Here is a 13440-nt window from a genome sequence, read left to right as displayed (position 1 = left end):
GTTTTGCTCCCTGCCGCACTCACCGCGTTGAACTTGACATGTTTTAGTCGTGAGAGGAAATCCTCCGACCTGTGGCTCACTAGCTTTTCTGGAGCCTTGTTTTGGACTCAAGCAAAAGGGAGCCATCAAACTGCCATCCTCTTGACAGACATTCTGCAAGAGACACTCTATTCCCTATTCAAGACGATTCCAAACGTACGCGTCGGATAGAAAGTACGTCTCGATTGTATGTTCTTCTTGAGTATTGCGGCGATGCACAAAGCATATACATGCTCTGACCTAACATGACTGATCATGTCTTATCTTTTTCAGTGGAAGGATATGCTACCAAGATATGTACAAATTGTTACGTTTTATCTCCCCGCCCCTGGGCCTTGGGAAGAAGTGCCCAAACAGGGTGGCCTATAAGGTTTGCACTCCCTCACAGTCCTTTTCTCGACAAAGGGACTGTGATGATTTGGACCGTCAATGTCTGTTTTCATTTCCTGAGGTGCCAAGAGAACCACATTGGGCACACATGCATACAAATATGCATTGATCCCTTACTAACCGGCATGCAGCTAACCGTGGCAAGCCGAAGAAACAACGCCACAAGTGAGGCTCCTACGAAAGGCGGCAAACAAGATGTCGAATGACATCGCCTGTTTTTTTTTTGTTGTTTTTTTTTAAATTACGCGGGAATGAAATGCAGACTTGTGAGCGTTGTGAGCTTTGTTTCCACATTGGTTACTGCTGTGTGAATTTTAGGCATTCGGAGATAGAGGGGCATCTTGGATGAATACTCTGCCACTATTCTGTCACTTGGGACCGTAATAGTAATCATGATAATGACGCATTTGATTTTATTTAAACACCGAAAGGCACTTTACATAGTTAAGGACCGTTAAAAAAAAAAAGTTCCACAGTTGATTTTTAATACCGATAATGGCCCATACCGTATGTGCATCTGCGTCGCAATTTCATCTGATTTCCAGCCATACTACAAACCCGATGTGTACGAAAGCTGTCAGCTTGCGATGAAATCACGCGGAGCGTATGTTCCGAGACTTTCTAATGTTGCTGATCATGATCAACAGCATGTTTCGCCGGAGGATTCGTTGAATCCGGACGCTCTAGAAGCAGGTTGCCCTGTGCGGCCATTGGAAGTCACGCTTTGGAGAAACGCCCTCTCCCATTTGATGATTGAACCGCAGAGTATTCAAGTCACCCAAAATGCACTCGAACTTCCGAATGGCCAACTTTGGCCGCGATGCCTCCATCCGGGTCGTTCTCCACAGAGCCTTTTCCCTGAACGTTCGCCTCTGGGATGCATTCCCGAATGCTTCACTCCCACAAGGATTCCATGTCATGATATCCTGGAAATCTTATTAACAAGGATTTCTGTCTCTTTCCCCTGCCATTTTCCTTGTTGCGTTTGGTTGATGAAACCTTTCCCCACCCCTTCTTCTTGACCGTACCATCTCACCCATGGGAACTCTCCATTGCTTCCTCCATGGCCTCATCTCCTCTCCTCTCTGCGGAAAGTGGCCGTATGACTTATCGTGATATGTACGAGATGCTTCGAGACATGTCCCCTCCTCTAGGTTTGGGAAAGAAATGCCCACCTCGCATCGCCTATAAGGTAGAATCCCCCCCCCCCCCTCGTCTCTGCGTTGCTTCGTTCAGTCACTGCTGGTCTCCTGCTTCCAACTGTCCAACACCATCTAATTTCTCTCACTGTGTCACATTCAGAATCTTCTGGGCTGCTGATGTAGCTTTGTTGTCCCGTGAGGGCCCCATAGCATTGTCACGCTTTGTTGACATTCAACTACATTCGGTTTGAAAAAAAAATAAAAATCCCAACATCTCTGCACAGATGATCACAAAGCGTTTCTCACAGACCCGGAAAGGCAAAAGAAAAGTTCCGATGAATCTTTGACTCTGGCCAAATGAAGTGCAATTGAAGGTGCCGTCAGCGGCTGCAGTTCATTCTTTATGAATTTGGCCTAGAGTAGAAAAATAAATATCTGCGAAATAGCAGCACCAAGATTCTTGAACCTGGAGGTCCACACATAAGAATCTGACTGTGAACGGTCTCCGTACCTCTAATCGTGTCTGGTCCGCAGACCGGGCAGGTGCGTAGGGATAGAGGACCTCAAAGAGGTCGGGTGGGGCCAGGACATTTCAAGATTTAGAAACAAACAATAGGATCTTCAAAAGAAGCCTAAAATGAGCCAGAGTATGAGTCATGTGCTCCCTCTTACGAGTACCAGTCAAGAGGCGAGCAGCAGCAATTTGGTCCAACTGGAGACGCTGAATGGAGGATCGGCTGACTCCAAAGTAAAGCGCAAGACAGTAATCCGAAAGCATGAATGACTGTTTCAAAGTGCTCTTGAGAACGAAGAGGCTTTACTTTCGCCAGCTGCCTCAGATGAAAGGCAACGGCACCGATTTGCCGGTCTGATTTAAAATCGCTGTCCAGACCCAACGAAAGCAGCTGCTGCTGCTAACTTACTGAAGACTTTAAAGCGGAGCTCCTCAATTTAGCTGCCGTGCATTTAAATGACACTTTTAAATCGCCTTGTTGTAACTTCACTCCCGACTGATCATCCTGTCGCAACTCGCTTTTTTACACAGAATTTGGAAATAGAATCAGAATGTTGACGCAAATGTAGTTTTTTCTTAATTAGCATTTGGATTCCGATGCAGGGGTGCTCACACTGGGGACTTTTCAAATCTCCCCGGTGACTTTATCGTGGGTGTTCCTGCCCATTTGCATGATACGTTGTTATCTAGCGCTCATGTCCTCATCTGACACGCTACCGCTGTGCGTTTCTCGGAAGTAGATGCGAGACTTTTCATACATACGCAATACTTTGACGTTCTTGCCCGTTATTTTCCACCTCCTTCTTCTTCACGTCATCGCTCTCATTGTCTTTGTGGGGTTTTTTTTTTTTTGCATTGTTTCTGATGCTTCAGGGATCTGGATGTCGATGTGCATGTACCTCCCGCCCTGCCTTGCCTCGATGTGAATGTCACAATGTGAAATCTGCATGATCAATGAATAGAATGCAGCACAGACTGGAATGGATTAAACGAGAATTAAAACCAAGAATGACTGATTACAATAGTCCGCGCTCTTGTGGCTTTCTGATTACAGTAGGACTACACAATGGATAGGGGAAAAAAAAAACTTACATTCAGGGTCTTGGGAGGGGGGGGGGGGAGCATCGCGTGTGAATGTTCCCGCTTCATAAAGCTGCCTTGTTTTTTTCTGCCGCTCGTGTTAGCGTTTGGTCAGGATGAACATGCCGATTGCGGACGACAACACGGTGCATTTCACCTCCACACTCATGGCCCTGATTCGCACAGCCCTCGAGATCAAGCTGGCATCCGGTGAGCGGGCCGGAAGCTCGTTTGGAATTCTTTGCAGCCGGGATGACGCATCTGATTTTTGTGAATCGTGATCATCATGATATCCTTCATAAGAACTGCACATTTGTCAAATTGCTTTCACAGGAGTCTTGGCACAACATCTGTGCGACATTGACCTGAAAAGGGAATTAAACAGAGTTTGGCCCAGCTTGTCGCCAAAGACCGTTGACCTTCTTGTGACGCCACACAAATGTAAGACCGAGTTCTCTTTGACAGTGCTATGGAAACAAGCGACCAAGGAATCACGGGTCACTCCTGTGTTCCTATTTTTTTTGTTTGTACTTTGGCGCCATCTACTGTGTGCTCTCTTTACCAGACAATGAGCTGACTGTGGGGAAAGTCTATGCGGCCCTCATGATCTTCGACTACTATAAGCAAAATCGAGCCAAAAGACTTCAGCAGCAGCATCCTTCGGGAGGAGTTCAGGTACACGAGCCATTCAAGTGGAATCCGGTAGTCGAGTGAAATGTTGCTGCATCGTGAAGTGCAACCGTGGAGGTACTTTGGCACGTGCGGATCAAAAATAGAAAATGTATGTGGACTGAAATAATGAGTGCAGTCGCGAAGACGTGAGGATCTCCGACATCGTGCCGATTGTTCATCATCACTTTTGTTTTTATTATAGAGCAAACTGGGGGCCTTGTTTCGTCCTATACTTCCCCTCGGTCACATCAAGGAAGTACAGCCCCCCATAGCCAGTCCGGAACAGCTCTTGCCTCTCCAGCCCGAGTCCGAAACAAAGACGTCACCTCTTCCACCTGTCGCGACCACGACCGCCACCTTGGTGAACGACGACGTAATGTGAGCGACGTCAATTTGGACCTAAATGATCAACAGCGTTCGACTGGTTTCTCCCACTACGCGTACCTACGTTGCTTTAAACGCTAACCAATTCTACCTTCCCCGGAGATGAACAGCGAATGATAAAACACACTTTTGTTGTTTTTTTCCTTCACAGCAGACTTGACCAGAGGAGTTCCATAAAACACTCCCAGTCGGGAGATGTTTCTCTGGCCGCGCTGAGACCCAAAGGGCGGAGGAAACTACAGAGGGGCCAGTCGGAAGATGTGCAGTGTTCCACAAGGCCTCAGGTTTACACGCACACACACGCACACACACGCACACAACCTCTCACAAAAAAAGCGCCGCAACCAAGAGCACTAAAAACAACGGACCACCTGCTTTTGCCACGCGTGCTTCATTGTATTTTCAGGAAGTGGTTGAAATGAAGCCGGTGGAGATCATCTCAGACACGGAAGCATACCCTGGCCTGGAAGGCCACGGCCGTGCGGCTTCTCTGCCTCGACTCAATGCGGAGTACTACGTAAGCTCCTCGCTCTCCAGGGCGCTGCGTCTATTTGCTTTTCTCGTGTTTATTTTAGTCGTGTAAGAAGTCAGCCACTCGGTCTGTCTGCAATTACACTCCGCTCCAAAATAAATGGCAACACTGAAGCCATTTCCTTTATATCGGAGCTGACATCAAAAGATGAATATGAGACAAGAGATTTAAAAAAATAATAATAATAGGGCGCCATATATTTTGCTTAGCAAAAGTTTCAAAAGAGATAACCTTTAAATAGACTCTAGTGAGTTCATACTTAGTTTCACATCCTTTCCTTGCAATAACAGCGAGCCTTTTATGATTATTTATTACATATTATATTTGTATTGGCAAGTGCAATGTAATGTTGGAAACAAACGTCGGACATCAGCCTGATGAACGAACTGATTTTTGTGACTATTCTGGACTCTGGAGTTCTAAATGAACCTTGTGAATTGTATCCATAGTTATCCAGAAATTTGCCAGGAAGTCTTCTGAAAAAAAAAAAAGAAGAAGAAGAATTTCCGCCACTGTCGTGTCTATGTTGTACTTTGCACCGTATTCGGAGTCTTGATCATAAAAATGAGCAATGGATCTTATTTGTCATTTTCAGTCAAATCATCAATTTAAATTGTTTAATTTAATGCCATTCTGTGAAGTGTAGTCGCTTTTTCTGGCTATTTTTTTTTTTTGTTTTGGTTAGTTGCCTGCTCTCGCTAGTTTATCTCCTGCTCTCTGCCGTCCTGCTCTCCTGCATCATCTGACATGCACTTTTCCTATGTGGCTTTTTGGAAGAGGAGGTTGGCATTACTCATGTTAAACAAACAAAAAAAAAAAACGGATATATATTTTGAATCCTAGACCAGGGGTAGCCACACATTTGAAATGGATGATTGGGTCACATTGAAATCCTCCTGCAGCATGTGTCTCACGTTCCACCCATTTTATGCATGATTCACCGCAAGTCAGGTCAGAGTTCTGCCACGAGTGGACCAACATGTGTTTTGTCTTTGGAAACTCTGTGGCAGAAACGAGACCAAACTGCCTCCGCGAACGGGGCTTCAACACGAACATCAAGTGACTGCCACCTTTTTCGCTACTGCCAACCTTGAACTTCATCGCTCTCTCTCCTCTTCTGTCTTCGCTTTCTCCCTCGTTTGGATGCCCGTCGCTAATATTTTGCCCACCCCCCTCTTGTGTGTGCCGTCCGATAGCGGAGCCACCCTCGCCACGCCCCTGGGACCCACCTGGCAGTATGTACCACCTGTTGTGCCACCTCTTTGTTCCTCTCCTCTCTCATGTCTGTCTTGGTGTCTGTGAGCTTCCGTCATCTCGGTGCAGTTTGAACTTGAATGACAAAAGGTCATTCAAGTTCATTCTTGAATTTTGTGACCGTGCGTCCATTTTCGTTGCGGTAACCATGCCAGATGTGATAATGTAGTCATGTTTGTTTTCTGTGTTGTTCTATTGTTACCCCTGAATGTCTCTAATCGGTGCGTTATAAATAACTTTGTAGGCAACGCAGAGCGACTGTGATGTCATTTTCAGTTGACGGCAAATAACAAAATGGCCGCCCCCTGAGATGGACAAAAACGTGTGGATTTTACCGCATCGCTAATCAGAATGCCGCGTGTGGACTAGCGGGGCTGCGTAGAACATGTTATTGTCAAGAAAATTTGGGGGTGCACTTCCCCTTTAATGAACAATTTACTCCTGATTTAGAAGTTGAAGCATTCATCAGCTGTTTCTCAGTCCGTTACTGTACATTGAACATAAACGTTACGTTAGGGTGCCACATATGACAGGCGAATATCCATTTCTGTACAATTCTGTGTTGTGCAAGGGGTCAGACGCATTTCCAAGAATCGCAAACATGGCCCCCCCCCCCCACCCCGTACAATCATATGAGCTTTTTGAAGGCTTTTTGAGGGCAGTGGACAATCCAGGCACAGTAACAAAGAACGGTGAAACATACTGCTAAAATGATATTAAACAAGAATGAAACACAATGGTGAGAATAGGTTTTTTTAATCAGCAAATGTTAAACACACACACACACACACACACACACACACACAACTGTGTTAATCCGATAATTGGTCTCGGCGCCCACCAAGAAGAAAGCCAGAAATCGTGATGTCATCACCCAGCCTGTTCTTTGTCCACTAATTCTGTAGTCCGCAGTTATGTAATCCTAAATATTGAAGGTCTTTCTTCTCTAAACTTTTCAACTTCAGTGCATGGGGGTCCGTTTGAGGAATAGGAATGCGTTGAAAGAAAAACAGTTGCCTTCATCTTGTGTGATGCGACTATTGTCATGATCCAGTCAAGAGCTTCGGTTCTCGTTACGATCTGACACTCTCCGTCACGCTACGTCCTCCTCACTGCCGTCTGCTTTCTTTCCGTTTCCAGCCAATCGTTGACCTCAGTCCCATAAGACGCTCAGCCTCCTCGCTGACCCCGCCGCACAACCAGGAGGTCATTCTGAAGGATTACAACCTGATGCGACCGGTTCAGCATCAACCATCGGCGGTCCAAGGCCCGGACCGAGTCCATCAACATCATCACCACCACCACCGCTGCCACAGACGCAGGGACAAAGACAAAGACAAAAAACAAAAATCCCTGGATAGAGCGACATCGCTGCAGCCGCCGAGCACTGTTGGTCAGTCAAAAGTAGAGAAAATACTTCTGGGTTTTTTTTCTTGTCAGCGTGTCAGATAAGATAAGAAAACCGTTATTTGTCTCGCAATGTAGAAATTCCCAATGAATATTCAAACAGTTATGATTCCTGTGAGCCAATCGGGACGCACAACACGATGCACTGCAAAAACAAAACAAAAACTGCACGACATGAAACAGCGAAGCCGTGAAAGATGAATCGGGTGATAGCGAGGGATCAGTGTCCGGCCTGCTTCTTTGTTTTTCCGTAAGCCCCGCTTCAGTGCTCGTTACTCCGCAGATGGCGCGCTCTGCAACTTGTTGAGTAAGTTCACAGCACCGGAGGATGTACAGTATTTTGTCGTTCTCAGCGCAGTCGTCCCGAGGGACGCCAGCGCGCATGTTAACGTCGTCAACGGTCACCGCACAGTAACGGTCAATAAACCTTGGCGGGATATGCCAAGTTTTTCAAACAGGCGGTACTGTATTTGTGATATGAAATGATTCGACCGTACAATATGTGCTTTCGCGCATGCGTTGAAGAAAAGGGGAGGAAAAAAAAAAAAGATGGGGAGCTAATTCAGTGAACAAATCTACGACGACACATCGCTCGTTACTCTTGTAACCAAGGCGTCGAAGCGAAAACAGCCGTGTCATTTGAAGCCGGGGATTCATATTGTGATCGCGTTCCGTCATGTGTTTCCAGTCAATTGACAAGTTGGTCAAAGGTGACACGGCACCACCCCGCCCCCCCATTTCCAATCAGAGTCGACGATGATGATGATGATGATGGCGTTCACTGTTGAATAGTCTCGTTGTTCTCCCTGCGTTCCACACTGCTGGTTTTGTCTTTGTCAATGGGGGGTGTGCGTTGATCAGGTTGGAAAAACACGAGACAGAGACTCTTTTATGCGTCGTATGAAGGTGCAGGGAGGGAAGTGACCTGGATGGCGTGTTTGGAACTGATGAAGAAGGCGTCAGTCTGTCATCACAGGTAGTCATTGGTATGCGGGCAGAGATGATTACACCTGCCTCAAAATGACTGCTTGGTGATGCTCAGTATACTCATCATGGCTACATTTATTTATTTGCACATTTGTTTTTTTGTATTTTTTAATGTCGCAGAAAAACAGTATTTGACCAAAATACATTTGGAGCCAAACTATGAGAATAGTCGTTATTTTCCTGTATTTTTTTTTATTAAATCATATTTTAATTGCAAAATGATGAGAAATGACAAAGAGTGTAGCCTACAGTTTTGTCATTTTGCGCATTCCCCCCCCCCCCCCCTCCCCACAGGCTCATTCACTGACCCCTCAGCCGAAGGTTTGTCTCGAGAACGAGCGAGGGAGCGTGACCGCAGTCGGCCGCACGAGAGGAGGCATCACTCCTCTGCGGGGGAGAAGCAACGTTACTACTCCTGCGAGCGTTATGGCTCCAGGGAGGCGAGCCACGCCAAGTCCGCCGGCCCAAGCCGCTCCACATCTCCAGGAGAGGGACAAGACACCGCCATCCTTAAACAAGTGAGTTACTCGCTGTTTGGGGCGGGCTTGTCATTTGGATAAGATTATGGATGGTCACTTTGCCCCCCCCCCCCCCCCCCCAGCACGGTAGCACTGGGAGTAAACCCGCCCCCTCTGGTTCAAGCACACCAGGCCGCGGTCGCAGGCAGCTGCCCCAAACTCCCCTCACTCCTCGTCCCGCTGTGGCCTACAAGACCGCAAACTCCTCCCCCCTCTCTTCCGCTGCCAGCACCACTATGGCCGGACACCACGCTCGCGCCAGCCGCGGCCTTTCAGAACACGAGTGCTCGCGCGGGGACAGCGACCGCTCCCCGATACCGGTCACCCGCATCGGTTCCGACCCAAATTTAGACCGGCAGCTGCAGGGAGCTTCTCCGCAAGCGCTCGCGGAAGAAACGGAAGACTTCCAGGACGCCGTGAGCACCCAAGCATTGTCGCACTCCGCCAGAGCCGGCGCCTCCGCGACCACCTCGTCTTCTTCCCACGACGCCGCCGCGCAAGGGCGCGCGGACGTGGTCCCCAACGGGTACCACTTCACCTTCGGGGTCAACTCTGCGTCAAACAGCCGAGCGACAGGAAGCCTCAGGGAGAGAGAGGATGAGGACTGGTGCTAACACGCGAGGATACTCGAGCGGCGTTTCTTATCCGCCGATGAAGAAGCGGCTTGTCCGTGTTGCTCATGTCAGGGTCGTGTGAGCTGGTCAAAGGCCGGCAGGCTCGGAATGAGGGAAAGTGGGAACCAGCCTCTCCAAAGTGCTGTCAAAGGCTGCCACTCTCCTTCCAGCACAAAGAACCGCCAAAGGAAAACGGAACGCTGACGTTATCGACCCAAAACGATTTTGAAGACCCTTCAGTATTTTTGCCTTGGACGGTGGGGTTGAAGTTGAAAAGCCAAAATCTTGAAGAGCAACTGTTATGTTTTACAAGCGTTCAAAATGCCTCATTCTTGATCTACCTGGATGTTATATTTTGTCTTGACATATAAGGGCACGGGTTTCCATGTGACGCGCTGGACGGAATTCTTCGAAGGGTCATCGTCGACCAAGGTGATTTGATGTCGGTCTCGGAAATGTTTCCGATTCCCGCAAAGATCAACAAGCGTCGCTTTGAGGCAAAAGAAACAAACATGAGCCATTTTCGTGGTCGAGCTTTGTTCAAATTGGGGCTGAGGGGGAAAGGGGGGGGGGGGCGCACGCAGGGGACTTGGACAACAATTTTACATGTGGCCGAATACTAAGTGCCTCATTTTACAAGATGTGAGCAGGAGTCTGGCGTCTTTGAGTGGGTGGTCTGTGTTGAACACACAGTCAAGCAGGTAAGTCGTGGGATGTCGACGGTCGACTACCGGAAAATATCAAGTTGTTTGGCGCTGTCGTGATGGTCTCGATAAAAAAAACCAAAAAAAAACAGAAAACTCAAGAAAAAAACCCCAAACATTTTTATATACCGAGTCTTGTAGTTGGTGAATCCAAACTAAAGATCCAAAGTAAGCAGTGTAGTGCATGCCGAGGTCTTGAACATGTCCAAATTGTGTCTGTACTTTATTCAAGGGTGTGTACTAAGCATCTGCCTTTTTCTTCAAACACACTGCCAGTCAATCGGTAAGATATCGTCTGTAGAAGGACAAAAGTGCCATTTTTACACGATCAAAATGTAACTCGAGTCCGAAATAAATGTCCTCCAGCAGACCCCATTCTATTCGGGAGATGCGCATAGCTGTTTTTTTTTTTGTTGTTGTTGTTGTTGTTTGTTCTAGCTCTAAAGAGGAGCACCTTTTGCTTGCTTGGTTGTTTTCGTCCTCATCCTTTTTTTTTTTAAATTCCTTTCCATCGGCCCACAGGATGCCCCAAAGAGAGAAATAACTTCCACACAAACACGACCACGACACAATTGCTCTTTCAAGGCACGGTGGGTAACTTTCAACCGCAGGGCTCACCAACATCCGGTCCACGGACGCGAGGGACGCCCTCAGGACCGTTGCATGCATGCTCACCCTTCTGCGGGTCTCTCTATCACTGCCTCGCAACGACGGTTGTTCACCTCTTCAGTTGTCGTGATGAGTATATTAAAAAAAAAATGGATGCTGGATTTTCTCTATTCAACTTGACATACACGTCCACATACAGTCTGACCAAATTGAGACAGCAAGCGCAATTTCATTTGCAGGCCCTAACCCCAAATGCGGCCCCTTGCTCAAATTGTGCCCTCTCCTTCCTCCCCCATATAGAATTAGACCCTACGCACGTTCTGCATGTCGGAAGGGACGGCCCTGCATACTCACCGCCCAGATCTCAGGGTATATCGGTCCGAATAGTTTGTCAGACTTCCCAAATAAACGTTTTCTGGATCTACAAACAATAATTGCCCAGATGTTATGGTTGGCCGGGTGAAGTATGTGGGCTTTCCAAATGAAATCATGCACAAATATGGAATTTGTACTTTTCCGAGCAATCGGGCATGCTTCCAAAAGCCCATCGGATCGATGGTCCCACACGACTTTGAACGATACCTCAACTGTTGACTGAAAGGCTTTTAGATTGGCTTTTTTTTTTTTTTTTTTTGTGGTCAAAATCTTCCATGTGTACTACGTTGCCAGAGGAGGGAATTTGAGCGATGTGATAAATGTGAGCGCCTCAAACATCTTTTTGATTTTATCCACAAGCGCTACTATTGGATAGTGGACAATGGGTACGTTCAAAGGGAGTCACATTATTTAGGTGGGTTTGGTCTCCCATTTTACAGTGTCCTCATCTCACCACCCGAAATCATTCCCAATTGCTTTGTAGGGTTGCCTGTGTCACTAATATTTGTTTCATTCTTATAATGATTGGCCATCGCCCAGTATGGCTCCAGGGATGTGTTGGATTTGTGCTTCGAAAACATCAAATTTGAACAGGGTGTCAAATGTCTTCGGTCTTCATTTATTCTGGCTTCCCCCAATGGACATTTCCTGTTTGCATGTTTTTCAAAGGAACGTGCATGTGCAAAAGTGAAAGGAAAAAAAAAGGTTTGACTTTAATACATCCATGACTTTGACGCTTTACACAGCCAGTGTGTAAACTTGATGAACTTGAATACCATCGTCACAAGGTTTCCACCAGTCACCCCCCCCCCCCTCCCAGAAAAAGTGCAAATGTACTTGCAGAGTGGTTCTTAAGTGTCTCAATCCTTCGCTGCCTACTCTCTTACTCGACTGTCTCCTGCGCAGTCAGTCTAACTGTTCCGATTTTTGTATGAGCATAAATTATTGAATAAAGAAGAACGATTATGACATGGCTGTATTGCATTCCGAAAGATTTGTAATCTGCAGGATATTCATCACAGCGTCACACACACCTGATCAAATGGGAGTGTGATTGGAATACTGGCTAACCATTCAACTCGAATGCCCTTAATGCTGTACAATACAGAATTCAAATCAAGATTTCCAACAACACACGGCTCAGCGGGATCTTTACATTATAACAGTAGCAGTTTATTAGCGTTCTGCCACCCGGACGTTTCCAGACAGGCATTACGAATGACAAATATTCCGAATTGGATGATAGTAAAATTTCGAAGAAATACAGAGTTCTGATTGGCCACATAGGAGAGCGTGGGCGGGTCTTGTCCGGCTTCATCGTTCTATGTGGCCGAGGGAGGGGAAAACAGATGCCGGCTGTGGGGGAGGAGGAAACGACCGGACAGGTGAAAACGACCCGTGGTTTTGTTTTCAATCAACGACGAGCACACTTTTATGTCCATAAGGCACTTTGGCACCGTCATCCACGAAAGAGATGCTGTGCTGGGTGTCTCGGTGGACACTTTGCCTCCTCGGGTTTATGAACATGTGGAGATCCACCCCCGGAGATTTCCCAACCTTGATTGATTCCGAAGGAGAGTCTGGCTCCGGAATGCTGCACACCGGTAAGAAAAGCCTCAATAATATCCGACTCTTAGTAAGGCGCAGACAGAATGATATCATTGAATTCCTCATTCGAATGCTTTCCAATTCACGAGTCCTAAAATGACAGAAATGTCTCAAGCATGCGATTTAATAATTAAGTGTTGACTTGAAATGACTTTATTTGTAATGACATTCAAAGGATGTCAGCTCAAAGATGGCTCAGTTATTAAATATCACCCAGCAGCGTTTTATTTTTACATATATTTATGTAACTTTGTAAGCACATTTGCTCTGCTTTTAGAACAATACCATCTATCAAATTGAGGCTGGGCTGTGTGTGTACTGCGATTTACCAACTCGACTAGTGTCTGTTGTAAAATTGTGGATTTGGGCGGTGCAATTTTCACTTGAAATTTTACCAGAACCCTCTGCTATATAACCTAGAACCAGCCGTGTTGGTAAAATGGCATTCTTGACACACTTGTTGACACACTAGTAGGGTTTGGTTGTCAACTTTACCTCTCATGCCAATCTGATGCGCCACTAACAGTTGTGATGTTTGCTCGGATGTCAGCAGATGGTGATTATATATATATATACAGTATAGTTGGCCGCTATATCCGTTAAGTGCAACT

At 46.7% G+C, this 13440-nt stretch overlaps 1 protein-coding gene across 2 annotated transcripts in view; it reads left to right on the top strand.

Moving 5' to 3' along the window:
- Window positions 1-12196, top strand: part of cacna1bb (calcium channel, voltage-dependent, N type, alpha 1B subunit, b) — a 66956-nt gene extending 54760 nt beyond the window's left edge. The window contains exons 41-51 of one of the 2 annotated variants that reach the window (XM_086135753.1): window positions 313-409; window positions 3270-3375; window positions 3499-3606; window positions 3731-3840; window positions 4040-4215; window positions 4373-4505; window positions 4628-4738; window positions 5950-5988; window positions 7148-7400; window positions 8696-8919; window positions 9003-12196. In XM_086135753.1, coding sequence (XP_085991879.1) covers window positions 313-409; window positions 3270-3375; window positions 3499-3606; window positions 3731-3840; window positions 4040-4215; window positions 4373-4505; window positions 4628-4738; window positions 5950-5988; window positions 7148-7400; window positions 8696-8919; window positions 9003-9533 — 1888 coding nt within the window. In that variant the 3' untranslated portion in view covers window positions 9534-12196. Of the gene's footprint in view, window positions 1-312; window positions 410-1524; window positions 1622-3269; window positions 3376-3498; window positions 3607-3730; window positions 3841-4039; window positions 4216-4372; window positions 4506-4627; window positions 4739-5949; window positions 5989-7147; window positions 7401-8695; window positions 8920-9002 lie in introns of both variants that reach the window. The other variant, XM_086135754.1, reaches the window with a different exon arrangement.
- The last annotated feature ends 1244 nt before the right edge of the window (window positions 12197-13440 follow it).

The sequence above is a fragment of the Hippocampus guttulatus genome, chromosome 17 (genome assembly GCF_054856545.1).
Source record: "Hippocampus guttulatus isolate MCC_2025c chromosome 17, RoL_Hgut_1.0, whole genome shotgun sequence".
Taxonomy (NCBI): Eukaryota; Metazoa; Chordata; class Actinopteri; order Syngnathiformes; family Syngnathidae; genus Hippocampus; species Hippocampus guttulatus.
Note: the sequence above shows the minus strand (reverse complement) of the source record. Positions and strands in the feature narration are given on the sequence as shown.